The sequence below is a fragment of the Berghia stephanieae genome, chromosome 1 (genome assembly GCF_034508935.2).
Source record: "Berghia stephanieae isolate SIO BIC M18660-M18661 chromosome 1, UCSD_Bste_1.3, whole genome shotgun sequence".
NCBI classification, from domain to species: Eukaryota; Metazoa; Mollusca; class Gastropoda; order Nudibranchia; family Aeolidiidae; genus Berghia; species Berghia stephanieae.
Genome location: NC_088360.1, coordinates 145,444,594 through 145,472,423, shown reverse-complemented (window position 1 = coordinate 145,472,423; position 27,830 = coordinate 145,444,594). Strand labels below are relative to the sequence as shown.

The 27,830-nt window shown below is 35.4% G+C and overlaps 2 protein-coding genes across 4 annotated transcripts in view; one reads left to right on the top strand and one right to left on the bottom strand.

The window, feature by feature from the left end:
* Positions 1-615: 615 nt before the first annotated feature.
* LOC144963440 (lysosomal dipeptide transporter MFSD1-like) lies at positions 616-27,830 on the bottom strand. Of its 3 annotated transcripts, none has more exons than XM_078897503.1 (13): positions 27,563-27,830; positions 22,732-22,832; positions 21,137-21,264; positions 19,007-19,062; positions 18,504-18,647; positions 15,544-15,702; positions 14,831-14,946; positions 12,519-12,619; positions 10,794-10,914; positions 7,967-8,104; positions 6,276-6,415; positions 4,380-4,500; positions 616-1,189 (listed from the first exon to the last, which is right to left on the bottom strand). In XM_078897503.1, exons 1-13 carry the CDS (start codon positions 27,582-27,584, stop codon positions 1,022-1,024), a joined length of 1,515 nt encoding a protein of 504 aa, XP_078753629.1. In that variant the 5' UTR covers positions 27,585-27,830; the 3' UTR covers positions 616-1,021. The 3 variants fall into 3 exon arrangements, with proteins under 3 accessions (XP_078753629.1, XP_078753631.1, XP_078753630.1); XM_078897505.1 differs by lacking the exon at positions 27,563-27,830 and adding an exon at positions 26,478-26,566; XM_078897504.1 differs by lacking the exon at positions 27,563-27,830 and adding an exon at positions 24,771-24,983.
* LOC144963441 (actin-related protein 10-like) overlaps positions 27,212-27,830 on the top strand; it is a 36,120-nt gene continuing 35,501 nt past the window's right edge. Inside the window, exon 1 of the mRNA XM_078897507.1 lies at positions 27,212-27,449. The gene's annotated coding sequence lies outside the window, so the exon portion shown is untranslated. The remainder of the gene's footprint in view (positions 27,450-27,830) is intronic.

Here is a 27,830-nt window from a genome sequence, read left to right as displayed (position 1 = left end):
ATTATGACAACGGTAAAGTACAATGGGTCGGGTTTTAAAGAAATAAAATGTAAAAAGTTTGAAATTTCTGCAGCTGTTAATGCTTGTGAGATGATAATTGTAAGGATGATGACTATGCTAATAATGATAATATTAATGTTAGCAACAAACTTCCATTATGATCACCGTGCCAATCACGTTTTATACAATACAAAATTCAACACAGCTCGTCCAGACGAGGTTTGATTTCCCACCAACCAGACATCGTATTTCATCATCACATTCACCAAGACAGAAGTAGGTACAGCAATGTGACTTTGGCTCCAGTGTTGCTGCTCTCTTTGTAAAAATGATGATTAGATCACCCTTCACGACCAGATTATAGTAAAAATAGCAGAGGAGAAATTGTCTTTTAAATGAATTGAAATTTAAGATTTATACATTTTTAGATCCTCTGAGTTTTGAGCAGGATCCTGACACATCTGTAGTTATTCTTCAAAATAAAAACACTTTAAAAATGGTAAAAAAATTTCGAAAAATGTCATCATCTCTTGAGAAATGGGCTGGTTGTTAGAACGGTTTTATGGGTAATACTCATATTTACATAACAAAGTATTTTCGTATCAGGCAGTTTGGTTTCTTTTTTTTTTTATGAAAACTTTCCATTATTGTTAAATAAAATATAAACAAAATAAACAACTATATACAATCCTGTACTTTGTCACGGACGAGCTTCAAAAGCCCGAATTATTCAACACAACAGAAAACTTTTAAAAACAATTTAAAAAACAATTTAAAAATATTAATGCTAGTTTTTAAAGCCATGCTACCATCTCCAAACAGTTTTGCTTCATGAATAAAATCAAATCTACAACGCATGAAGATATAATTCATTGAGATGGAGCATCTCAGCATGCTAAATAAAATCAAAGTGTACACAATAAGTTAAATCGTAATCTTTTGGTCATGACTTCTAAAAATAACATTATAATGCTTTTGTTTTCAAAATAAAATAATATAATATAAAAATCACCCAAATAAATCAATTTAGAGCATTTCCGTCTCTCAAGTACCGATGCCTTTTGGACAATAATGGTTCTCTTTCCCCGTCCTCCTCTGATGACGACCTCTCAATTTCAGCTGGCCTCTCTCCTGGGAGCTCTCTTGCCATCTCACGCTTCTGGCGTCTGCTGATGTTTAATATTCCTCCCTAAAATACAAATATGAGAACAAAAGAATATCTTTAAAGTAATGATAGTAATAATATAAATAATAATAATAAATAATAATAGTAATTGTAATAATAATAATAATAATAATAATAATAATAATAATAATAATAATAATAATAATAATAATAATAATAATAATAATAATAATAATAATAATAATAATAATAATAATGCTGAAAACTTATATAGCGCTATAACTCCGAGACACCAGACTCTAAGCGCTTAAATTACAAATTACTTTGGCTGAAACATACTCATTCACACACACAAGCACACACACACACACACACATACACACACACACAATACAACACACAACACAAACCAAACCTATCTTGCTTCTCATACCATCTACTAAAATCGAAACAAATATGTTTTAAGCGAACGTTTAAAAATAGACAAAGATTCTTTTTCACGAATGCTCTGCGGTAAGGCATTCCAAATAGAGGGTCCGAAATGAGAAAAGGATCTCATTCCAGCATTTTTCCGAATTCGAGGGACAACTAGTTTTGTGGAATCACTGGCCGAACGTAAGGGGCGGGGTTTTGAATATCTTTCAATTAGTTCTGAAAGGTAGGAAGGGGCAGTACCTTCAAGACAACGATACACTAAAACACAAGCTTTGAATTTAATTCTTTTCTCAACAGGCAGCCAATGCAGGTCATGAAGTAGAGGTCCGGCAGAGTCGCACCTACGCTTCATAAATACTAGCCTGGCAGCGCTGTTTTGGACAATCTGAAGACGTCTCAGATTATATTGCGAAACGCCAAACAACAGAACATTACAATAATCCAATTTCGATAGTACGAGGGACACAACCAGGTGCTTGGTCACATCCTCAGATATGAACCGTCTAATGGAAGCAATCTTTTTTAGTTGGAAAAAGAGAGATCTAACCAAATTATTAACCTGATGCTCCATCGACAGTCCAGAGTCTAAGAATGTGCCAAGGTTTTTCACTTTGTCAACAATTTGAATAGAGGCATCCCCCAACTTCAAATCTGTTTCACTTTTCCACTTCCTGTTCCCCACATACAGCACCTCCGTCTTATCATCATTCAGTTTCAGTCTGTTCTCATTCATCCATTTCTTAACACTTTGGATACAATTTTTACTATTGGCTGATACTTCTTGTAAATTTCTCATATTGGAAACGCAGTACAATTGCGTATCATCAGCGTATTGATGGTAAGACAGACCAAAACTTCTGATGATTTTAGACAGAGGGCCAACGTACAAAACAAAAAGAACGGGTCCAAGTACTGAACCCTGGGGAACCCCACAATCAAGAAAGATTTCCTCCGATCTATATTCATCCACCGTAATAATCTGTTTACGATTAAACAAATATGACCTAAACCAATCAAGCGCTGCACCAGACACGCCATAAGTAATTTCAAGACGTTTGAGAAGAAGATTGTGATCAATAGTATCAAAAGCAGACGATAGGTCAAGCAAATTCAGCAAAGAACATGAACCATTGTCTATAACAGAGAGGAGATCATTAACAACCCTAACAAGTGCGGTTTCCGTCGAATGATGTTGCCTATAAGCAGACTGAAATTTTTCTTCAAGACAATTATTTTTAAGATGAGACAGTAATTGTTTCAAAACAAGCTTTTCTAAGATCTTAGAGAGAAAAGGAAGATTAGAGACAGGGCGATAGTTTTTTAAGTTCTCTTTATCTAGATAAGGTTTTTTCAAAAGGGTTTGACATGAACAACTTTGAAAATGTCTGGTACAGCACCTGACTGCAACGAATTATTAACAATACATGTAAATGGTGTTAAAATTACATCAATGCACTTTTTAGAATGGCAGTATTTACGGGGTCTAAATCACAACTTTTAGTTGGAGACGACATAATGCAATCACGTAAGTCAGCTTCAGTAATCTTTGAAAAATGTGTTAACGAATCACCATGAAACTTGTCAAATAATAATAATAATAATAATAATAATAATAATAATAATAATAATAATAATAATAATAATAATAATAATAATAAATATGGCTGCGCAGTCTCTATGGACGCTTGCCGTGAATGTGTGAGTCACTTCGAGTTTGTCAGTCTGTTTCTATTATCCAGTTAGTAATCTGCCTCCATAAATCTCTGTCTAGTGCAAGTGTTCTTAGCTTTAGAATGTCACCATGTGCGTTAAGGTGTTGGGGCAGTTGGATGTTTCCTTGTGTTGTTGAAATCAGTTCTTCGGTTGTTGTTTCTAAAGGTATGTGATATTTTTTTTAGATCTTGATTCAATGTTGTTGGAAGTGAAGTTGGTGTATGTCCTCTGTATTTGGCTCCTTGTTTGAAGTAATCATCCATTGAGGTTTGTGCTGGAATATTTTCATCTCGCCAGAGCACGTGTACGAACAGTTTCCATCTTTGTTTCTTTATACACGTACTGACTGGTTGTACACTGTCATATACATCCTCATTACTGATTTTGTCTGGCCAATGTACCCCAATAACTCGTCTCAATTGTTTGCGATGAAGGGAGTCCAGGGTGTTCAAATTCTTTTTTGTAAGACCCCACGTACCACAGTTGTACATAAGGATTGGCAGCACTAGCACTTCGTAAAGGCGTATTCTTTTATTTTCATTAATGATGTTTGTCCTGTTCCAAACGTTGTGTAGTTCTCTGAATGCAGTTTGAGCTAGCATTTTTCTCCATTTGAGGTCTTCATTCTCATTAATCAAGTTTCCGAGTTTTCTTACATTTTTCCATTCCGCCTGTTTCTTGCTAACCACTGCAATTTCTGTTTTGGATTGGTTGACCTTTAGATTCCAATGTTGCAGAGTATTTGATATTATTGGTATCTATGTGCTGCTTGGTCAGGTCTGCTGTATCCAATATGATATCAACATGTCTGCGTAAATCAGTTAATAATAATAAAAATAATAATAATAATAATAATAATAATAATAATAATAATAATAATAATAATAATAATAATAATAATAATAATAATAATAACAGTATCAATAATAATAATAATAATAATAATAACAGTATCAATAATAATAATAATAATAATAATAATAATAACAATAATAATAATAATAATAATAATAATAATAATAATAATAATAATAATAATAACAATAATAATAATAATCATAATAATAATAATAACAACAATAATAAGAATTAGACAAGATCTCACCCTTCTTCGATCAGATATATTGAGACAGACAGAAGCGACAATACAACCGATCACATTGGCCAGTAGGAAAATCATCACATACTTCCAGCGTCTCAATTTTTCATCTCTTGACACGCTAGGACTAAAATTGAATTGGAAAGAAAAATGTCATTGTTAAAATATCCGTTTTCAGGGCTGCCAACGTCAGTACAAGAAAATGTGTAAAATTGATTGTAAAAAAAAAAAAAGAATATGATTTGGAAATAAAGTATACAATTAGAAAACGTAACTCTTCAGTCACCGAACTCCCTAACGTTGAGTAAAATTGAAATGACTGACTGCGAGTTTGTTTGGGTAAAAAAAATCAGAAATTTAAGGGAAACTTGAAAATAAAATTATGAAGCAACACAAACAAACCACTCAAACCTATCAAACAACAATTGCTAAAATTATATAAAGGGTTTTTTAAAATTACTATCGATAAATAATTTAAATAGCTTAAAATCTAGAAATGATAGAAACATCTAGTTTGTTTGTTTTTTTTTGCAAAGTTTTCCATCACTATTCTAGTTTCTGTGGTGAAAATTTCAGGAAGATGCTATAAACCGTTACATAGCTGCCAACTTTTCAAAGATAAAATAAGGAATGCCCATTTGGCCCGGTATGAGGACAATGTATGAGTCCTTGGAAAAAGCTCTTTACTCACATTCTCTCACCGTACTCAGGTGTAAAATGAGTACCTGGCCGTTAACAGTGTTGTCTTTGTCCGAAAAATTGTAATATCGCCTAACAGGCGGCATGTCCCGTCCTACATGTTAAATGTTGCTGTTGACCAGGGACTCTTTGTAAAGCGCTTTGAGCACATTTAGTGGATATTGCGCTAAATAAAGCTCTTTTTTTTTTTTTTTGATACAGTCCCGCATTTTTGTAAAAAGGGAGAAATTGGACTCAAGCAATTTTTTGATGCAAAAATTGGAAGAAAAATAAAATGTGTCTGATTCAGTTTTACACAAAATTTATTTCACACCAAAGACAGGCCTCATACCATTTATAGCTAAACCAGCCGTTGTCAAAAATCAACAAAAAGTATTTATTTTTAGATAGTATAATTCTAACTTTAAAATCTGAATTTCAAGAAAAAGAACAGGTTTTCCCTCCTTATTTTTATGAATTATCACTTTGAATAAAATGTTTGAGAATTTATTAAGTCTTACTAAATTTGGTAAAAATATACATTTCCTACAAAATTAAATGTCCACCAATTTCTCTCTTAAAGATGTTTATGTATCCAATCTGAAAATTCAATCAATTTTAGCTCCAAAGAAGAAAAAAAGATTTGCGATTAAACATGTATAAATGGTAAGCCTGATAACTTGATTAATTAATGAGAAAAATTTTGATTTGGAATGATAATCATTTATGTGGGGGAGGACAATGTTTTGCTTGCCAACAGAAAATTTGCGGCTTTGTGGTCTTGTGGTAAGACACTCGCTTTCGGATCGGAAGGTCTTAGGTTCAAGCCTCGTTCAGCGCATTGTTGAGTCCTTGGCAAAAGCTCTTTATTCACATTCTCTCACCGTACTCAGGTGTAAAATGAGTACCTGGCCGTTAACAGTGTGGTCTTTGTCCGAAAAATTGTAATATCGCCTAACAGGTCTCATGTCCTGTCCTAAATGTTAAGTGTTGCTGTTGGCCAGGAACCCCTTGTAAAGCGCTTTGAGCACGTTTAGTGGATATTGCTCTATATAAAAGCTCAATTTTTAAATAAACACAATTCTTTTAATGATGTGTAACAAAAATAAATAAATAAACAAACAAATAAATAGATAAATAAATAAATAATTAATAAATAAATAAATAAATAAATAAATAAATAAATAAATAAATAAATAAATAAAAGAAGCCTAAAAGACTCACTCGTCATCAGAGCCCAAGATTTCTCCAACAATCAGATTGGACACCCCAATGCCAATCATCTGAATACTGGTGGTGAGACCCATGGCAGTTCCAACAGTTGCCTGAGACACGACCAGGGGAATGCTGGGCCACATGCTGGCCTGAGCACAGAGAGAGAGAGAGAGAGAGAGAGAGAGAGAGAGAGAGAGAGAGAGAGAGAGAGAGAGAGAGAGAGAGAGAGAGAGAGAGGGGGGGGGGGGGGGGGGGGGGGGGGGGGGGTGAGGAGGGGAGAAGAGAGAAGTTGTAAACATGACAGATAAAGCTTTTTTATAATATAACGAAATACAGAAGATGAAAAAAATTACATAAATTAAAATTCAAAATAAAAAGTATTTCACATTCACTAAATATATAAATTATCTGCATATGTGCATGAATTCATATGATTAAATAGTTTTTGTTTTTGTTTTTCTCTGGGATGTTTTTTTTTTTCTTATGAGAATGAATTCACATGTCACATTGACATAACTGATTTTTCGACCACCAAAGAAAATAATATTCAACCCAATTCTCCAACCTCTTGGGTGCCATGTTCAATTTTCTGACCAAGATTGAGATCGAATTTCTGACCTTCCTCCAACCTACCTGGCCACCCTGTTGTGTGTGTATGTGTGTGTGTATGTGTGTGTGTTTGTGTGTGTGTGTGTGTGTGTTTGTATGTGTGCGGCTATGTGGTCTAGTGGTATGACACTCGCTTTCAGATCGGAAGGTCCTGGGTTCGAGCCTCGCGCTTAGCGCATAGTTGAGTCCTTGGAGAAGACTCTTTACTCACATTCTCTCACCGTACTCGGGTGTAAAATGAGTACCTGGCTGTTAACAGCTTTGTCTCAGTCCGAAAAATTGTAATATCGCCAGACAGGCGGTATGTCCCGTCCTACATGTTAAATGTTGCTGTTGACCAGGGACCCCTGTAAAGCGCTTTGAGCACATTTAGTGGATATTGCGCTCTATATAAAGCTCAATTATTTATTTCAGCTCAATGTGTGTATGACACAATTATTCCTTTTATAAAATTCACGGCACCCCAAATACCAATCCAAGATGAAAGGTTTGCAGCCTGATTGATTGACATAAAGTTTTACATCTAAAATTTTTTGTTTGTTGTTTTTGAGGGTTTTACGGCCCTTGCAACACATTAAGGTCATATCAGCGCCAGTAAAAAGGAAGAAAATGGGATATAGTAATACGTTCTAGAATTACAATTAAAGCATCCAAGACAAAGTAAGAAAAAGGAAAATTGGATCAAATAGGGAACGGATGTAGATTCCAAGAGCAAACTATCGAAGTACTTAGTTTGAGATCACCTAAAAGTCTTATCCAGTCACAAGCACAGGTCACTACTAAGAGGAATACACTCAAATGTTTACAAATCATATATAATATGTAAACAAAATACATTACATAACAGAGAGATGATTTACAAGGAAAAAAATATCATCTCCCAAAACTCTAACTATACATTTGACTGTTTCTCTCCCAGCTAGGGTATCCGGTCAGGGCCTGGATAAAACCAAGTAATCTCATTCCAAGACAAAGACAGAAAGCATGTTGGAAAACAGACATAGGGGGATAGAAGACACAATGAGTACCTCCCTGCCCACTGTGGGAGGTCAGGAACCCCACCCGGCATCTAAAATTGAATGACGACTTACAGCAGCAAAAGAGTATGTGATTCCCAACCAGAGAGTGGCCACTAAGGGGTACACGTTACTGAAGGCCAACACACCAAACACGGGGACGGTCAAGAGGGCCGTCAGGAGGGCCAAGTAGCCACGCTTGCCAATTATGTCCTGTGAGAGAGAGTTAAAAAATGATGAAATAAATAAAACATTGCTAAGGTTAATGGGTGTGCGGCTATGTGGTCTCGCGGTATGACACTCGCTTTCGTATCGGAAGACCCTGGATTCGAGCCTCGCTCGGCGCATAGTTGAGTCCTTGGAAAAGTCTCTTTACTCACATTCTCTTACCATACTCAGGTGTAAAATAAGTACCTGGCCGTTAATAACGTTGTCTCTGTCGGAAAAAAAATTGTAATTTCGCCTGACAGGCGTCTTGTCTCGTTCCACTTGTTACGTGTTGCTGTTGGTCAGGGACCATCTGTAAAGTGCTTTGAGCATGTTTAGTGGATATTGCGCTATATAAAAGCTCAATTATTTTTTTTTAATTCTGTATACAGCTGATTCCATTTACAAAAACTGGAAATCAGATGGAAAATATTGTAATGTAAAAAAAATAATAAAGGGTACATTATTCAGGATTGTGGTTGAAATTTAATGGCTATTCATTCATCAAAAGGAATTATTATTTGCTGGATTTTGGCGATTTACAAAATTCTACTTTTATTTTGTCAGTTATATTTATATAGAAAAAGGAGAAATATTGACAAAATTAGCGTTGTGCTGACCCAAACCCATTTCTACTTGCATAGTTATCAAGTTTCTAACTAACATTTTATGATATTTCCTCCTCTTGGTGTTTCCCTGTTCCACATTTCTCTCCAGTTTTCCTCCACACCGAAGTCTGCCATTTTTTAATTGCCTGCATTCCACAACGCCAGGAAATACTGGGTTTCCTCAAATCGCCTCTTAACTGGACATGGCAGAACGGCATCAAATATGTGCAGATGGAAACTTGGAAACAGTGATACCTGTCAGAAATGTCAGGCAGCCCCAGAGACCAACGATCACATCGTCCTCCACTGTCCAGTCACTAAACTTGAAGGTGGCTACGAAACCATCCTTAGGGGGGAGGAAGACTTTAGAAGCTGGGTTGACGAAATACATTTGGAGGTGTAGCCATACGCTACTACTACTACTACTACTACTACTACTACTACTACTACTACTACTACTACTACTACTACTTCACTACTACTACTACTACTACTACTATCTAACATTTACATTTTACAGTGCTGATGGTAAAAAAAAAAGTGAAAAAGGAGACAAATTTTAATGATTGCCTTAAAGCCTTATTTTTACTGCATTAACTCTCTCAAGTTCATATGCATGGAAAATCGAACAAATTTGTTCGATTTTCAATGAGGGTGATCTCAAGAGAGTTAACCCCCGATTTTAGAGCAAGAGAAATGATAAACTATCAAAGGAGAGTGAGGAAAAACTGCACCTGTTTGTTCCCCACAATTCACTGCCAGTACATTTGATACGGGGGAATGTATTTTTTAAAAGGAGGAAATTCCTCAACTGACTCTTAAAATCACAGATTTCCACAGATCCACGAGGACCATGTTTGTTTTTTTGTTTTTCAGGGTTTTACGGCGCTTGCAACACATTTCGGTTATATCAGCGCCAGTAAAAAGGGAGAAAATGGGATCGTAAAAAGTTCTAGAATTACATTTGAAGCACTCAAGAAAAAGTAAGAAAAAGGGGAACTGAGAACAAATAGGGATCAGATGTAGATTCCAAGAGCATACCACCAATGTACTTAGTTTGAGATCACCTATAAGTCTCATCCAGACACAAGCACAAAATCCAACAAAGAGGAACAGACTCAAATGCTTACATTATACATTCAAAATAAAAATAATAATACATAACAGAGAGATGATATATAACTATAATATAATAACAATAACTATGCATTTGACTGTTTCCCTCCAAGCTAGGATTCCGGCCAGGCCAGAGCCAGGACAAAAACAAGTAATCTCATTCCGAGACAAAGACAGAAAGCATGTTGTAAAACAGATATAAGGGGATAGAAGACACAGTGTGTACCTCCCTGCCCACTGTGGGAGGTCAGGATCCCCATCCAGCACGGAGGACCATCATGACTAATTTTACATTCTAACAAAAGGCTAACATTAGAATAAACAAACCTGCTTACTACTATGGAATATTTAAATAACTACAAATATTTGGGTCACATTGTATATATAACTAAAAAAGCATCTTTAATTTAATAAAACATCTCCCTCCATAACCCAATATATATTTTTTCAAAAACTCTCTAGAGCACAACGGAACAACCGAAAAAGTCTTCCACATAATTCGACATGGCCAATGTCAAAGCACAGGCTCAAGGGCCTTTAGATTAAAAATAACAATTCAACCCTGACATTATTACAGCTTGAAATGTTGGAAATTAACAAATCTGCCACAAACATACCAACAAAACCAAATCTCAATTTTCAATTTTTAATCAAAATTTGAAAGAAAAAAAATCAATATTAACCTAAAACTAAAATGCATAAATGTTTCTCTTATTCATATAAATTATCACCATAAAATGCAATGGGAGATACGTCGTGTGTACTTCAATTCCACAATGTATCTATTTATGAATAAAAAGACTATTTTCCACCACCTTTTCTCCAAAATTTTGATTTAATAGTCAGAATTTGGAGGAAACAAACCGAATTCTGCGAAATTTGGCTCCCAAAAAAGTTTGTATATTCCAATTAAATCTGTAATATGATTTCTTTAAAAAGGCTCATGGCAAAAAATGAAGCCAATGACTTACAATGAGGCCACCTAGGAATGGAGACAGGATCATAGAGACGTCATAGACAGCACCGGCAAGGTAGGCAGACTCTCGCTTGTTGAGATGGTAACGGTCTCCGTATTTGGTCTGGATGAATTTACTGAAACAAAATTATAGAACAAAATAAACAAATCATCATGGTAGACAATTCTGTACAAGCCCATTCTTGAATATTCCATGTCTTTGATCACTAGAATAATAATGGCATCATTTATTGTTCAATTACAAACAACATTTTAACAAAACAAAATATGGGAATATGAAGGTTGGGGAGTGGGGAATGGGGACGAGATACACTGCGGTGGGGCCAGTAGCTGTAAACCTACTTATACAGACATAAATAACAATTGAATGTAAGCTTGAATTTAATAAACGAAAACAGATAATGTAGATGTTTCGGGTTTCCCCTTTATCAATAAAACAGGATGAATGAAACACTGCAGACGAATGAGATAATGTGATAGTGGCGTTGTTAAAAGAAACACTCGCATTATCTGTTTTTGTTTATTAAATTGAAGCTTACATTCAATTTCACATTGTTATTTATATCTTCGAGCTTCGAGCCGCAACATTTACATCACTTATACAGACAGTACTTTGCCATAGCCTAAGGCAGGAAATTAAAGTTTCACAGAATATTCAATTATGAAACTAGGGCAGCTTGTTGTTGTTTTTTTTTAATTAAAATATATATACTGTTAAACTTATTTTAATTTCGTTCAGAAGTTTTGTCTTAAATAAGTTTTTTTTTTCTTTAGACAGGGGGCCTCATTAAAAATAAATTATGAATCTGATTTGGCTGTACTGTAATAAAGCATGAAACTCAATTCACTAGTGAAGGATAAAAAGAGGTCGGCAAAACAAGAACTTGGTCAAAAACATTAAAAAATGGACAAGGATGGACTATTCTACACTCATTCATCTCCTAAAACTTAACTTAAGTATTTTGGTGATAGGTCTCTTATGAAATTCGGACCCACGATTTGGAATGATCTCCCTCAATCTGTGAGATTCTCGAGCTCAATAGACATTTTCAAAAAAGCCCTGAAAACACATCTTTTCAGGAAATATTTACTTAATTGAATTTTAAATGTATTGTATGTGACATTTATATTGATGATGTATTGATGCCCTTTTATGCTCTTAATTGTTTTGATACTTTGGTTGAATTGTATTTGAATTGTTTGTTTTTTTTGTTTTTGTATTTTTAAAAAGCGCTTTGAGGTTTCGACGAAAGGCGCTATATAAATATGCTTTTTATTATTATTCACAAGGCAGAAAACAAGAGACGTGTGGCACCAAACAGCTGAGGTATCAACTATCGTGTCTCCTCTGCAATCAAATGCAATGTCAAAGGGACTGAGCTGAGCTGAGGTGAGCTTCGTGTTTTCATTCAGCGCCATGCATTGTTTACCAAACAGTTTTTTTCTCTTCATGTAAAATAGAAGGAATGAAACTGTCGTCACTCAGCTCTTTGCTTTTGTTTTTAGACGACCATTTTGGTGATTAGTTCTCATTAAACTATATCAACTATAAACGTTCGAGGTTACACATAGTTTTGTGTGCTGGTACAAAATCAGCCAGTGAGTGTTGTATTTTAGCTTAATGTAAAGCATCAAATATTCTTTTTCACAGCTTGACATTGGACATATTATTTTTTGTTAAACACTCTAGGGCCTACTGAATAGTTCCCAGTTTCCTTACCTTGCATCGGCCACAAATGGAAATACCCCGTTGTAGAAGAACATGATGGCCAGGGCCACCAGCCAAAACGACAAGGAAAGATTCTTGATGTCTGTTATTTTCTGTAAGGGGAGGGAATGGATGAACAAATTCATGAAAACAAAATGTCAATAAATTAAAAATCATAGGGAGTGCGATTTACAAATTTTTTTAATCGGTTAGAGATGTTTTGTTTTTATTGTTTTTAAGGGTTTTACGGCACTTGCAACACATTAAGGTCATATCAGCGCCAGTAAAAAGGAAGAAAATGGGATAGTAAAAAGTTCTAGAATTAGAATAAAGCATCCAAGAAAAGGGAAGACAAAGGGGAATTGGTTCAAATAGGAAACAGGTGTAGATACCAAAAGCACTCTATCAAAGTACTTAGTTTGAGATCACTAAAAGTCTCATCCAGACACAAGCACAGGTCCCCGCTAAGAGGAACACACTCAAATGTTTTACAAATCATATATAATATAAAGAAAGCATAATACAGTTCATAACAGAGAGATGATTTACAATGAAAAAAATATCATCTCCCAAAACAAACTATACATTCGACTGTTTCCCTCTCAGCCAGGGCATCTGGCCAAGACCAGGACAAAACCAAGTAATCTCATTTCAAGACAAAGACAGAAAGCTTGTTGGAAACCAGATATAAGGGGATTGAAGACGCAGTATGTACCCCCCTGACCACTATGGGAAACCTGTTATAGAGATCTGGAGAATCTCACTTAATACAATAATGTGAGACCTAATTTGGTCATACCCTGCGGAAAGAGCCCTGTAAGATAACCAAGCAGGCTCTCGAATGGAACCCACAGGGCAAGAGGAAACAGGGTCGTCCAAAACAGACTTGGAGGAGAAGCCTTCACCAAGATTTGAGCGTCTCCAATCTTACCTGGGGTGAGGCAAAGGTCTGTGCCAAGGACAGAAGAAGATGGAAGAGTGCTGTTGAGGCCCTATGCTCCGCCAGGAGCCAAGAGGCATAAGTCAAGTCAAGTCAAGTCAAGTCAAGTCAAGTCAAGTCAATGTCATTCATACTCGTTCGTCTTTGATCTCTAATTGGATTCCATGATTAAGCTTGCCATTCAAAAAAAAAATAAATATATAACATTTTTACAAATAGTAAAACAAAATATTCCGTTGATAACAATAAAACTGGTATAAAAGGCAAGCTTTATGAAACATCATCTCACCAATAGGAAGAAGACGATGGAGGTGGATTGGACACACGCTTAGAAAGAACGACTCCACTATAACAAAGAAAGTATTGGACTGGAACCCTCAGGGCAGAAGATCAAGGGGAAGGCCACGAGGAACATGGAGAAGAATTAAAGAAGCTGATATACAGAGAAGTGGTAAGACCTGGAATGAGATTGTTTGTTTGTTTGTTTTTAAGGGTTTTACGGCGCTTGCAACACATTTAGGTTATATCAGTGCCAGTAAAAAGGAAGAAAACGGGATAGTAAATAGTTCTAGAATTACAATTAAAGCACTCAAGAAGAAGTAAGACATTGGGGAATTGGGAAGTTTTTTTTTTGTTTGTTGCTTTAGGTCACTTCCAACACAATTGAGGTTATATGAGAGACCGCTGAAACAAAAATACAAGCAATCTAACAAAAATAGTACAAATGTAAATCAAAATCATAACCTAAAGATATCATAAGCTAAATTATAAATAACCAAGAACAAACAGGCAGAAGATTTACAGAAAAAAACATATCCCCTGTCAAAAATACAATCACAAACCAAAGAAGCGGGATAGGCTAGTAAAGAGAAGAAGAAACGACATCACTATCGGATCGTACACCCATGCGAACATCATAGGTATATGATTCAAGGGTGATGCTCCCATCCAACCACCCGCGGGAATTGGGAACAAATAGGGATCAGATGTAGATTGCAAGAGCATACCACCAATGTACTTAGTTTGAGATCACCTATAAGTCTCATCCGGACACAAGCACAAAATCCAACAAAGAGGAATACACTCAAATGCTTACATTATACATTCAAAATAGCAATTATAATAATGCATAACAGAGAGATGATTTACAAAGAAAAAAATATCATCTCCCAAAACAATAACTATGCATTTGACTGTTTCCCTCCCAGCCGGGACTCCGGCCAGGGCCAGGACAAAACCAAGTAATCTCATTCCAAGACAAAGACAGAAAGCATGTTGGAAATCAGATATAAGGGGATAGAAGACACAGTATGTACCCCCCTGCCCACTATGGGAGGTCAGGAACCCCAGCCAGAAAGGCAAGCTTTATGAAGCATGATCTCACCAGTTTCTTGGACTCATCCTTGATGCTGCCTTCGTCTCCGAGTTGTCTGACTCCATAACTGTCCAGGACGCTGACAACAATAGCCGAGATGAACCCAATACCGCAAAGCATAGCACCTAAAAAATAAATTCTTTTCTGTATCATTCTTTCCAGTGACTCACAGTTTTGACATTTTACAAATGTGAACCCATTTCAAAATCTAATTTATCATATAAGGATTAACTTCAAACGAAAAATTGAAATTAAAAAAAAACAAAAGTTATAAAATCTGACAATCTTGTGATTGAAATTCTAAGCCGCAACCCACCCTGCTAATAAAACAGTATGTCCTTAAAAAATAAGGATTTTTTTGTCCAAAGCCTAAAACACCAAAATACATATTTATAGTAAGACTAAAAACTGAAAGTCTTCATACTGGTCCAACAGAAATATGTCATTAAAAAACACTTAAAAGACTATCAAATACTCTACATGTAAATATCAAGTTTTGTTTTTTTTTAAACTTTAGAAATCGTGCCAGAATTTATTTAATTCATAACCATGAAATAAAAGTAAACTAAAACAATCCCAGGAAGTTGGTAGCTCTATTTAAATTGACGATGTACATTCTACTCAACGTAAGCAAACCAATTCAACCCCATAATCTATACTTTAAATCTTAAAATCCACACTACGATAGTGAGTGACAAACAAACATGACCGACATAAATTACCTCCCCATAATGTCCAAGTCAAACCGTGAGCCTCTTCAAATGACTGGGTGAAAAAGAAGTTGAGGACACTTCCCAGACGCGAAAACGCCAGGGTGAATCCGAAAGCCAAAGCCAATTCCTTGTCCTTGAACCAGTAGGCGGTGATACGATTCTGGACGACTGGAATAAAATGAACACAAACAAAAACAATCATTGAATCTATATCATGTGTAGATATATAGAACGAGAACAAAATACAAATTTATTCCTTTTTCGGTATAGCATGAGAAACAACCAAAGGGCCATAATCGATGTGAACCAAGTTGTTATGGGCTCATTGTTGCAAGGAGTGTAGAGTTAGTCTCAAACTAAAGCAAAATATTGTCCATAATAAGACTGTTAAATCAAACATTCAATCAGACCTGCAAATATGTGCTCACAAGCCAGTCTAACAAGTCACTTTACTTGTTACTTTTCAACCAAGCCAGTCTAACAAGTCACTTTACTTGTTACTTTTCAACCAATCTCTAACAAGTCACTTTACTTGTTACTTTTCAACCAATCTCTAACAAGTCACTTTACTTGTTACTTTTCAACCAATCTCTAACAAGTCACTTTACTTGTTACTTTTCAACCAATCTCTAACAAGTCACTTTACTTGTTACTTTTCAACCAACCTCTAACAAGTCACTTTACTTGTTACTTTTCAACCAATCTCTAACAAGTCACTTTACTTGTTACTTTTCAACCATGCCAGTCTAACAAGTCACTTTACTTGTTACTTTTCAACCAATCTCTAACAAGTCACTTTACTTGTTACTTTTCAACCAATCTCTAACAAGTCACTTTACTTGTTACTTTTCAACCAATCTCTAACAAGTCACTTTACTTGTTACTTTTCAACCAACCTCTAACAAGTCACTTTACTTGTTACTTTTCAACCAATCTCTAACAAGTCACTTTACTTGTTACTTTTCAACCATGCCAGTCTAACAAGTCACTTTACTTGTTACTTTTCAACCAATCTCTAACAAGTCACTTTACTTGTTACTTTTCAACCAATCTCTAACAAGTCACTTTACTTGTTACTTTTCAATCAATCTCTAACAAGTCACTTTACTTGTTACTTTTCAACCAATCTCTAACAAGTCACTTTACTTGTTACTTTTCAACCAATCTCTAACAAGTCACTTTACTTGTTACTTTTCAACCAATCTCTAACAAGTCACTTTACTTGTTACTTTTCAACCAATCTCTAACAGGTCACTTTACTTGTTACTTTTCAGCCAATCTCTAACAAGTCACTTTACTTGTTACTTTTCAACCAATCTCTAACAAGTCACTTTACTTGTTACTTTTCAACCAATCTCTCATCCTAAAACTGACATCTAAATATTTATGACAACAAATCTCATTGTTTTCACTAAGACAGCATAAGTAACAACAATAAGAGATGCAGTAAGTAGGAAAGTGCCAGAAGACAATAGAGAACAATAGATTCCTGGGATCGTGGATAGCTCATACGGTAGAGTCCCGCCTCCCCGGCCAGGCGGTGTTGTCGTACCAGTGATCGTGGGTTCAAACCCCCATCACCGCCACAAAATTTTTGTTCTTTATTGCCTTCTGGCACTTTCCTACCCACTTCATCTCTTGTTGTTATCAACATAAGTGCCTGCTCCACTCACTTTTCTGAAGTAACAACAACGCAATCCTGGCACATGATGTCATTGCTTGTAGCAAATTATTGTTACACCTTCAAAATAATAAAATTCTATCAGGAATTTTATTTTTATTCATGTTTTATCTAAAATAGATATTCGTATATTTATCTTTTAAAAACGAAAATTCATATTTTCATTTCAAAAAACATGATGCAAACATTATTTAACAAACAAATGTGATAGCTTTGGTGCTGGATCAGGGTATGCAGAGAGCAAGAGGAACTCTAAAGATATTTTTTGACAGAATCAAACATGCCATGCTATACAAATTATTATGTCCTCCATGCCTCTTTCTTATTCCTGAGATTGTGTCAAAGTACAAGAAACACAATTCATAAGAAACAATGCCACCTCTTGCTCAATTTCACTTTTTCAGAGTTGCCAACCCACAATTCTAGCAATGCAGGAAAAGCTGGTTCATTGATGTTATAAGACAATATGAACTGCAGTCAAGTTTTTGTATTGATTGAAAGTCGATATAGAGATAATCCACTGACATACTATCAATTGTCGTTTATATGTATAAAGATTATTATTAAATCATCAAGAAAAAAAGGGGGATTTAGAATCAGAAATATTTATGACAACAAATCTCATTGTTTTCACTAAGACAGCATAAGTAACAACAATAAGAGATGCAGTGAGTAGGAAAGTGCCAGAAGACAATAGAGAACAATAGATTCCTGGGATCGTGGATAGCTCATACGGTAGAAAAATAATCAGGAAGATACGGAATGCAGCACCTCTTATTTTGTGTATTCCGGTAAACTTTTCTATTCAGCACAAAAATGCGTATCCAAATACTCAATTAATAATATTCATGGGTGCAAGCGACTGGACCTCAAAAAGCCTGCAAGTCTACTTATGACCAGACATATAATCTGAAAAAGCCTGCAAGATTCACAGACTTACCTCGTCATTTGAAGTCTTGTTCTCAAGACTTGTTCTCAGCATCCAGTCTTCATAATAGTAGTCCACAATTGTTGTATGTTTAATCCAAAGGTTGTAATGCAGTAATTTGTAAAGTTTCTTGTCACAAGTTGCACCAAAAAAAAAATTTTTAAATTTAAAATTTAAAATTTAAAAAATCAAAAAAATCAAAAAAATCAATCAAATCCAAATCGCAAAAAGCCGGCGACGTTTTTTTGGTAATTCAATTGGCCGGCAGGCCGGCTGTAGCCGTCACTCTTGCACCCATGAATATTTGACAAAAGTTGATGTCTTTATATGAAGAGTTCTGATTTTCAAATCAACACTTACTCGTCAATGAGCCATTTCCAGATCCAAAAATGAGTCGCCCCACAAGCATGATGGGTAGAAGAGCGGCCGTGCCCTTGGCAAACACCCCAGCAGCAAACGTGCAGGACCCGATAAGGCAGAGGGAGGAAAACAGAAACACGCCGACTACAAAGAAAACAGTAGAACAATTCAAAATATAAATAGCAAAAAAAAAATACAATTATTAAAAGTTATTCAATTTAATAAACAATAAAAAAAATTAAATTCTTTTTTAAAAATTTGAACAAATACTTTATTGCAGCTTAAAATAATTTTGGAGATAAAGTGATGTCAGACATGTTAAATGAAAACCAGATGAAAAATGCCAAGAATTTGTGTGAAAAGTTTGTTATAAAGGTCTATATTGATTCTGCTTGAATAAATCTTGAATAAAAAACAAAATTTGGGACCTCACTTCTTTCAGGTTTGTTTGGGTTTTTAGAAATATTCAATCTTGCTAAAAATGCTTTTTAAACAATACTTACTTCTATTCCCCAGCTTGTCAATCAGAAAACCAGCACACAGCACGACAACAGCATTCCTGCACAAGAGATGGACAGTTAAAAAGTAAAAGTGAGTATTATGGATTATAGCTATATATGATAAATTAAAATTTGGGAAAGACAATCCAATGAAATACACCAGAAGAATAAAATAGTACACACAATCAAACATTGTTCCCAATAGGGAATGAGATTAGCGGAAGAGTAGCGTCCCTTGATTGGACGTCACCCATAGTCTGTGACGTCACCGGCAGAAAAGTTATTAGAGAGAAAACGTCATGTTGGTTGTGCGCGTGCGTCTCTCGTCCTCGCGGAAGCAGACTATGGGTGACGTCCAATCAAGGGACGCTACTCTTCCGCTAATCTCATTCCCTATAGTAGAGTAGTGGTCCTTCAGAGCCATAAGGCCCATGGAGCCGGAGTTTATCCTAGTTTCTATCGTATGAAATGGACAATAGCAATTATTTGCTACCTTTGGATAGGATACTAGTCTATCGCAAAGTACTTTCTGTCATATTTAACAGAACCAGCTACCCATTTACTGTTGGGTTGACAGTGCAGCCGGAGGGGTCAAAAAAAATCTTGACTGTACCCACGGATTGATCTTGGTCCCTTTGCGTGTAAAGCGAGTGCTCTACCAACTGAGCTATCCCAATATAATATGATTATCCTTGCATAGAATCAACATTAAGCAGTCTTGCCTTGTATTTTCTTCTAGAAAAAAAAAATAAATCAAACTTTCACTTTAAAAACCCTTGTCAACCTAATATGGCAGGTTTAAAGCCTTTTTCCTTTTTACACAATACTTTAAAATGCTTAAATAAAAAAATTGAGCTTTTATATAGCACAATTTCCACTAAACGTGCTCAAAGCGCTTTACAAGGGCTCCCTGGTCAACAGCAACATTTAACATGTAGGACGAGACATAACGCCTGTTAGGCGATATTACAATTTTTCGGACAAAGACAATGCTGTTAAGGCCCAGGTACTCATTTTACACCTGAGTACGGTGAGAGAATGTGAGTAAAGATCCTTTTCCAAGGACTCAACTATGCGCCGAGCGCGAGGCTCGAACTCAGGACCTTCCGATCCGAAAGCGAGTGTCATACCACTAGACCAGATAGCCGCTTGAAAACTGACATATTGATATTGCAGTGCATTTCATAAACTTTAACAAGCAGGTTCAAATATAATTTTTAAAATTAAAATTCTCTACGAAAACTGTGATTAGAGATATAAAAAATTCCAATATGGAGGGAGAAATCTGAACTTGACCAAATTTGACAATAAAGAAATAATCTGCAACAGACGAAATATCCATCAGATCTCGTATTAATTGGGTTTTGGGATGATGGTGGGGGGGGGGGGGGAGAGAGAATAGGGGATTATTATTTCTTTTTTTTTTAACTGTGCGATCAAAGCTGCAATCCACATCCGACCTGCCACACTTGGTTGTGAGACTTAATAATAATCAATTTTACGACATGATATTGTTTGGTTAATATTGATAGGATAAGGGGCAGCATGGCTCAGCGGTACGGTCTTTGCTTCGTATCTGGAAGGTACCGAGTTCAATCACCCACCGCTGCGCTGTGTGGCCTTGAGCAAGCCACCTCGCCCTAGCTCAATTTGCAGCGCTGAACTGAGGCTGATGCCTGGGTTATTCCAGTCTTCCCTTGGAATAGATCCAAGAGAAAAATTTCCCCTATGGGATGAATAAAGGGAATTTAATTTAATTTTTTTTATTTATTTTAATAAAGTCAACAATTTGAAAATAAAATAAATATTTCATTTTATAATTTTATACGGATCGTAATTTCTTTTATAATTTCAAAATATGAGTCTGGGCTTAGGCCACAAACTCTTCAGATTTTTAGGTTAGTTCACTCTCAAAAATTCACATGACATAAACTGGCTAGTGTTTCCATGATTAAAATATGAAAGCCTGGTATACGTATGGTCTAGTTAGCAGATTGGAAGATAAAGGTTTTTAAGTTTGAATATACCACACAATTTTTTAAAAAAGGACAAAATAAATTTTAAAATGATAGAATTTTCCCATGAACATTATAATGAATCAGGGCAAAAGAAGAAAAAAATTGATTTACTTACGTCCATGCATAGATTGCATACAAAAGGTTGTAATCTGCATCGGACAGGCCTAAACCATCTGTACAATTGCCATGGACGCCATCAGCCTCAGTAAATGTGTAGCCAGAGCCGTTTGTACAATTGTTGACCTGGATGAAATGGCCATCAATAAATGATGAAAATAAACTAATGAATATTTAAATGACGCATTTCCATGGATGTACCGTGTTTGATGCACTTACCAATGTTTTATTTTATCCCCTATCAGGCGCCCTGGAATCAGATTGCCATTTCATACAGTACTAATTGCCTGTTAGGCATCTTTTGTACCCTTGCAAAATCTGTGACAGCATAATATAACCACATTCTCATTCATACTAGACTCAAGTTGAGACAAGGCAAGGCACCATGCATTTGAGCTACAGAGCCACACCATATACATCAGAATACAATCAAAGAGCAAAATAAACTTTGTTAAATATCTGCAAGACTCAAATTAAAATTAAAAAAAAAAAAATTAGTGTCCATCATTACGATTTTTTGTTTGTTACATATTATAGGACGTCGTAAGTAAAATACTCTTAATTCCTTAATTTATCAACACAGGTGACCGCATTGATTTTTTAAATCCATTTATTTGCCTGATATCAAAATTGTCACGTGGAAGAAGAAGAAATTAATTTTTAACTCACTCATCCCTAGCCTTCCACCTCTTTGCTGTCCTCTCTCCCATGGGAATTTTTTTGTACTTTTTCAAAATCTTTAAAAAACATAATCAGTTAAAAGAAAATTGTCATGTACATCGTTTTATTCAACTACCATTAACGTGTACAAATTAAAAACAACAAGAGATGAAGTGAGTAGAAAAGTGCCAGAAGACAATAGGGAGTTAAAAGATTTTCGCAGCGGTGATGGGGTTTGAACCTGCGACCTTATTGGTACAACAACTCCGCCTGGCCGGTGAGAGCGTGACTCTACCGTATGAGCTATCCACGAACACAAAAAATATTCGTTTCAAACTCAGGTCATTCCTAGAGCTCTCTCTCACCGACTCTTCATCTCTTGTTGTTACCAACATAAGTGCCTGCTCCACTCACTTTTCTGAATTAAAAATTAAAAACAGTGGTTTTAATAATATGCATATAATTTGTCTTGAACATTTGCTGGACGAATAGAGTTAAAACTGAAAGTCTGATGGATCAGTGTGGAATTGAAGGCATGAAGGGCATCAGCTTGAGAAGAAGATGGAGATGGATAGGACATGTTATAAGAAAGGAGGAGGGAAACATCGACAAAACTGCTCTAAACTGGACACCAGAAGGAAAGAGAAGAAGAGGAAGGCCCTGGGCAACTTGAAGGAAAACAGTGGAGGAAGAAATGAGAAAGTAAAGGGAGACATGGAGCTCCCTAAAGCTCCCTAAAGACGATGGCCACAGGCAGAGGAAGATGGAGGTCCTTCATTGCTGCCCCACATGACAACAGGCATTATCGACAGGATATAATTTTTGTCTCAGAAAAATGTAAATAATGAAGGGGTAAAACTATCCACAGTCAAATACAGAGATAGCTTGTGTTAGGGTTGAGTTAATTATAATCTATAATGTGCTTGAGCTCACCGCTGTAAAAACATCTTGTAGCACACTGGGCATATCAAAGCAGAAGTAAGATCCAAACGTCAACATACAATTGAAGAACAAGACCAGAAATCGATAGGAGGCTGAAATTAAAACAAATATTTATCTTGTAGTTGTAGCATGTCTGGCCTAAAAATAATGATTTTTTTAATTGAGCTTTTATATAGAGCAATATCCACTAAACGTGTTCAAAGCGCTTTACAAGGTATCCCTGGCCAATAGCAACATTTAACATGTGGGACAGGTCATGACGCCTGTTAGGTGATATATTACAATTTTTTTCGGAAACAGACAACACTGTTAATGGCCAGGTAATCATTTTACACCTGAGTACGGTGAGAGAATGTGAGTAAAGAGCCTTCTCCAAGGACTCAACTATGCACTGAGCAAGGCTCAAACCCAGGACCTTCCGATCTGAAAGCGAGTGTCATACCACTAGACCACATAGCCGCCTGAATAAGGGACCCAATGGCGCAGCCGGTAGATGAATCATTTCACACACAAAGACCAGAATTGATCCTGAGTAAATTTCAAGATTTTTTTCTGGCTCCCCTATCTACTCTGTAGTGATAGTGATTGGGTAACTAGGTCAGTTAAGTCTGGTGGAAATTACATTGCGATAGTCTGGTTTCCTATCCAAAGGGTGAAAAGCAATTTCTATTGTCCATTCAACAATATAGAAACTGGGTTTAACTCTTGACTCCAAGGCTCTGAAGGACTACTTAGACTGGCCTGAAATAGAGTTGATGCCAGGAAATTACACTTGATGTAACATCTAATCAGCTATGTGGTCTTGTGGTATGACACTCGCTTTCGGATCGGAAGGTCCTGGGTTCAAATCCCACTCTAAGCATCACATAGTTAATTCCTTGGAAAAGGCTCTTTACTCACATTCTGTCACCTTACTCAGGTGTAAAATGAGTACTTGGCAATGAAATTCAACGCTGACTCTGTGGTAATAAAACTGTAATAACAAATATAGTCAACCAGGCATGATGTCTCATCCTACGTTTTAATTGTTGCTGTTGACCTGGGACCCCTTGTGAAGCACTTAGAGCACAATAAGTGGATATATTGTACTATAGAAAAGGGCTGCAACTAATCGGAATCAAGTCTGAATAGTCTCCCGTGGCTATTCGGACTCAAATTCCAATGCGCATGTGCAATGAACCGATTTATTCGGACTCAGTCTGAATAGTCTTCCGTGGCTATTCGGACTCAAATTCCAATGCGCATGTGCAATGAACCGATTTATTCGGACTCAGTCTGAATAGTCTTCCGTGGCTATTCGGACTCAAATTCCAATGCGCATGTGCAATGAACCGATTTATTCGGACTCAGTCTGAAAGTCTTCCGTGGCAGTATAGTTTTTGCTTGTTTGTTATTTTTTTTGTTTTTCTAATTATTTTAATTATTGATAATTGCAAAAAAACTAATGCAAATCAAAATTATGATTGTAGTAACTATCAACAGGTAGTCTAAACTCGCTTTATTTAACGAGAAAGACAAAATCATGGATCAATTGGAAGTCCAGATATAATTTAAAAAGAAAAGAGTTCAAACTTTTCAAAAGTAACAAAAGTCAGTCAAACTAATTGTGGTATAAATGAAAAGGGTTTTTATCAACATAACACAATGTCCAAATAAAATCAGGACAAAAATAAATAATTTAAAAATTACACATTCTGATAGTGTGAGACAGGCAACAATCCTTCCACAATCCAAAGTAGGGGTATGTATGAGCTAAGTCAAAGTGATATGGGCAAGCTCTTTTTCTAGTTCTTTATCACTACCACCCATCTGCCTACTGCCCACACTGTGTCGTCCTACCCTCTGTAAACACACAAATAATAGCCATGGGAGACTATTCAGACTCAAATCCGAATTGCCACTTCGATATAAAAGCTCATACATTCTTTTTTAAACCAAGATTAATAGCTTTTCTTTATTTTTTTTGCCTCTAGCTATCTCTGCATATAATCTCTTATCTTTTCCTTTTTTTTTTTTAATATGTTCCTTACTCTTATTTGCTCACAATCCCACGGTCACAAGCAAATTTCTGTGGGTTCTGGAAACCAACTTATCTAGACCTTCGCTCAAATATTTCCTGACAATCAGAGTCCAACAATTGAATGACAGAATTCTACTTTCAGTTTCAGATTTGCATGCCAAGCAAGCCATGGCGATGATGGGCAATCCTTTTTCTGTTGCGCTGTGATTATCCCCAGACACCTGTCTGGGGATAATAAAAATTTGTTATCCCCAGACACCTGTCTGGGGATAACGAATTTTCATTATCCCCAGACGCATATTTGAAACTCCGCTCTTTTAAACAATTATCCACATTCCAGAATATGGAATGTTTCCAGATGCACATAGAAATAAGGAAAGTTAATAAAATATCTATAAAAACATAAAATTAACCAACATTAAAATCAGTCGTTACTACATATACACAATATGCGTCGACTTCGAAGTGGGTGTCATGGCCGAATGGTTTAGTCGTCTGCCCTGGAAGTTTGACCATAATCGACGTTGTGGGTTCGAATCCTGGTAACGTCACTTTTTTTTTTTTTTAATTCCGTCTTCTTTTTACAGAACGTTGAAAGGGATAAATGTCCCACCCATCCTCCCCCCACCTCTTTTTTTTATTATTAAACTCTCTCTCTCTCTCTCTCTCTCTCTCTCTCTCTCTCTCTCTCTCTCTCTCTCTCTCTCTCTCTCTCTCTCTCTCTCTCTCTCTTTTCTAGTTTCTAGCAAATATATTCGTCCCCACTCCGATCTCAAATAGTGTCTAAAAAGAATAAATAATTAAAAAGCAAACAAACAGAAATATTCAGAGAGCGACCAAATGGTCAGATAGAGGAGAGAAAAAAACAATAATTGTTTTAAAAAATAAAAACAATAATTGTTTTAAAAATAAAAACAATTTAAGAAATTCATGCTCAGAAACGGAACATTTACATAAAGGTTTAGCAAACAAAAAACTCTAAGGTTTAGGTCAAAATATTTTAAAAAAAAAGAAAAAGAGAGATTTCCCTCGGAGCAGGGAATAGAGTTAACAATAATAATAATAATAATAATAATAATAATAATAATAATAATAATAATAATAATAATAATAATAATAAAATAATAATAATAATAATAATAATAATTATAATAATTATAATAATAATAATAATTATTATAATTATAATAATAATAATAATAGTTATAATAATTATAATAATAATAATAATAATAATAATAATAATAATAATAATAATAATAATAATAATAATAGTAATAGTATGATAATAAGAGTATTAATAATAAAAATAATACTATTATTGATAATAATATAATAATGATTATGATGGTAATAGTAATAATAATAACAAATATTACAATTATTATTATTATTATTATTATTATTATTATTATTATTATTTATTATTATTATTATTATTATTATTATCATTGACCAAAACAAAAACAAAAACAATAATAGATCTAGAGCAAATTAAATAATGAAATAATATTACCGGAGAAATAAAAAATTCAACTGATTAAAAAAAAACTCTTGCTCGGAACTCGTAACAAAAGTGAAAACAATGAATATCAATTGGGAAGAAAGAAAGAAAAGTAAAAAAAAAAAAAAAAATGAGTGGGGGGGGGGGGGGGGGGTCGGTCGCGACTGGGTCGAATCTGTGCAGCTAAAGGAGTAAAATGAAAGGTGGCCTTACCCACTGAGCTGCCTATTCACACCACTATCGGAATATTTTAAATTCATCATATATGAGCTATCCACCATTTTTGCTTCCTTGTTTTGGTAGTTATTTACATCTCTGATTCGAATAAAAAATATGTTGTTGGATCTAGTTTTGTGGACGTGTGATACTAAATTGTATTGTCTTGTGCGAAGCAGACAGGAAAATAGCAGGTGTGGGTTTTGGGCTTTGGGGCGAACAACACCATGGCCTAGGAATTCGTCCGCGACATAAAAATTATTCCCGGTCGCCCCCAAAATTGTGGCCAGATTGAGCAAATTATAGAAACAAGAGATGATCAATAAAGTTAACAGGTAGGTAGGTAATGAAAATTTAAATGGTTGGTGGACTATGAACAGATTTGATGATTAACAACTTTCTTCCTGGTTGAAAATAAAAAGTCGAATTGCCAGTTTGACGTTTTCAGATCAAAGTAACAAAAGAAATTTCATTGATCCATTTGCTTTAAAATATTTTTTTTAAAAGAGCTGGATTTGACATTTGATCACTATTTACTTTCATCTTGTGTTAAATATCACTTGATATATTAACTGTTTTGGGACACAACCACTAGTATTTTTTCCAGAATATTTGGTAATTTTTCACGCCTAGTTTGGCATTTTGCATAAATCTTTCTGCCCACTTGCTACATGCGTCTGGGGATAGTATCCCCAAACAGGTGTCTGGGGATAACAAAAATTGGTTATCCCCAGACACCTGTCTGGGGATAACGAATTTTTATTATCCCCAGACAGGCGTCTGGGAATAATGACAGCCTTTTCTGTTGCTCCACTCAGCATTAGTTGTCTTTACTTATATGCAGAGTTAGCCGATGAATTAATTCATTTAAATAGGACACCATCAGTAAAACTACGGGATCAGAATATCACGAGAATAAATAAAGTTCAAGTTGACACAGTCGAAGGAAAGAGGGTGAGTCGCAGTGTCGTGTCGTCATTTTCATACTGAGAAAGATAGGAAACATTAAAAAATCCTTAGAAAATGATCATTAGAGATGCATATCAATATCAAGGACAATCTCAATTAAATAACAAATATACCATGCGATGCCTGTAATGCCATCTTTGTAGTTTCACTAGACTGAAAATAATTTGATCAATTGCCTCTAGCTATCTATGGGCGAGAAAAAACTGCTTTGTTTTCCACTTTCTCTTCCGACGCCTTTTATCACATGATCTATCACGTGAAACACCCGCGACATCTAATTTTGTTGTTTCTTCAGATAATTTTGTCTTTTTACCCTTCGTGAACTGATTACGTTCACAAAGATTTTTCCCCTTTCCAATAACGAATTTTTTTTTAGAAGAG

Excerpts from the sequence above, each read along its gene's own strand:
- LOC144963440 (XM_078897503.1), bottom strand. The coding sequence starts at position 27,584 with ATGGCATTACAGGCATCGCATG. Across the intron at positions 14,947-15,543 it reads GACTTGGACATTATGGGGAG|GTGCTATGCTTTGCGGTATT; the intron begins GTAATTTATGTC and ends TTTATTTTTTAG. Across the intron at positions 4,501-6,275 it reads ATCTTGGGCTCTGATGACGA|TCCTAGCGTGTCAAGAGATG; the intron begins GTGAGTCTTTTA and ends ATTCAATTTTAG.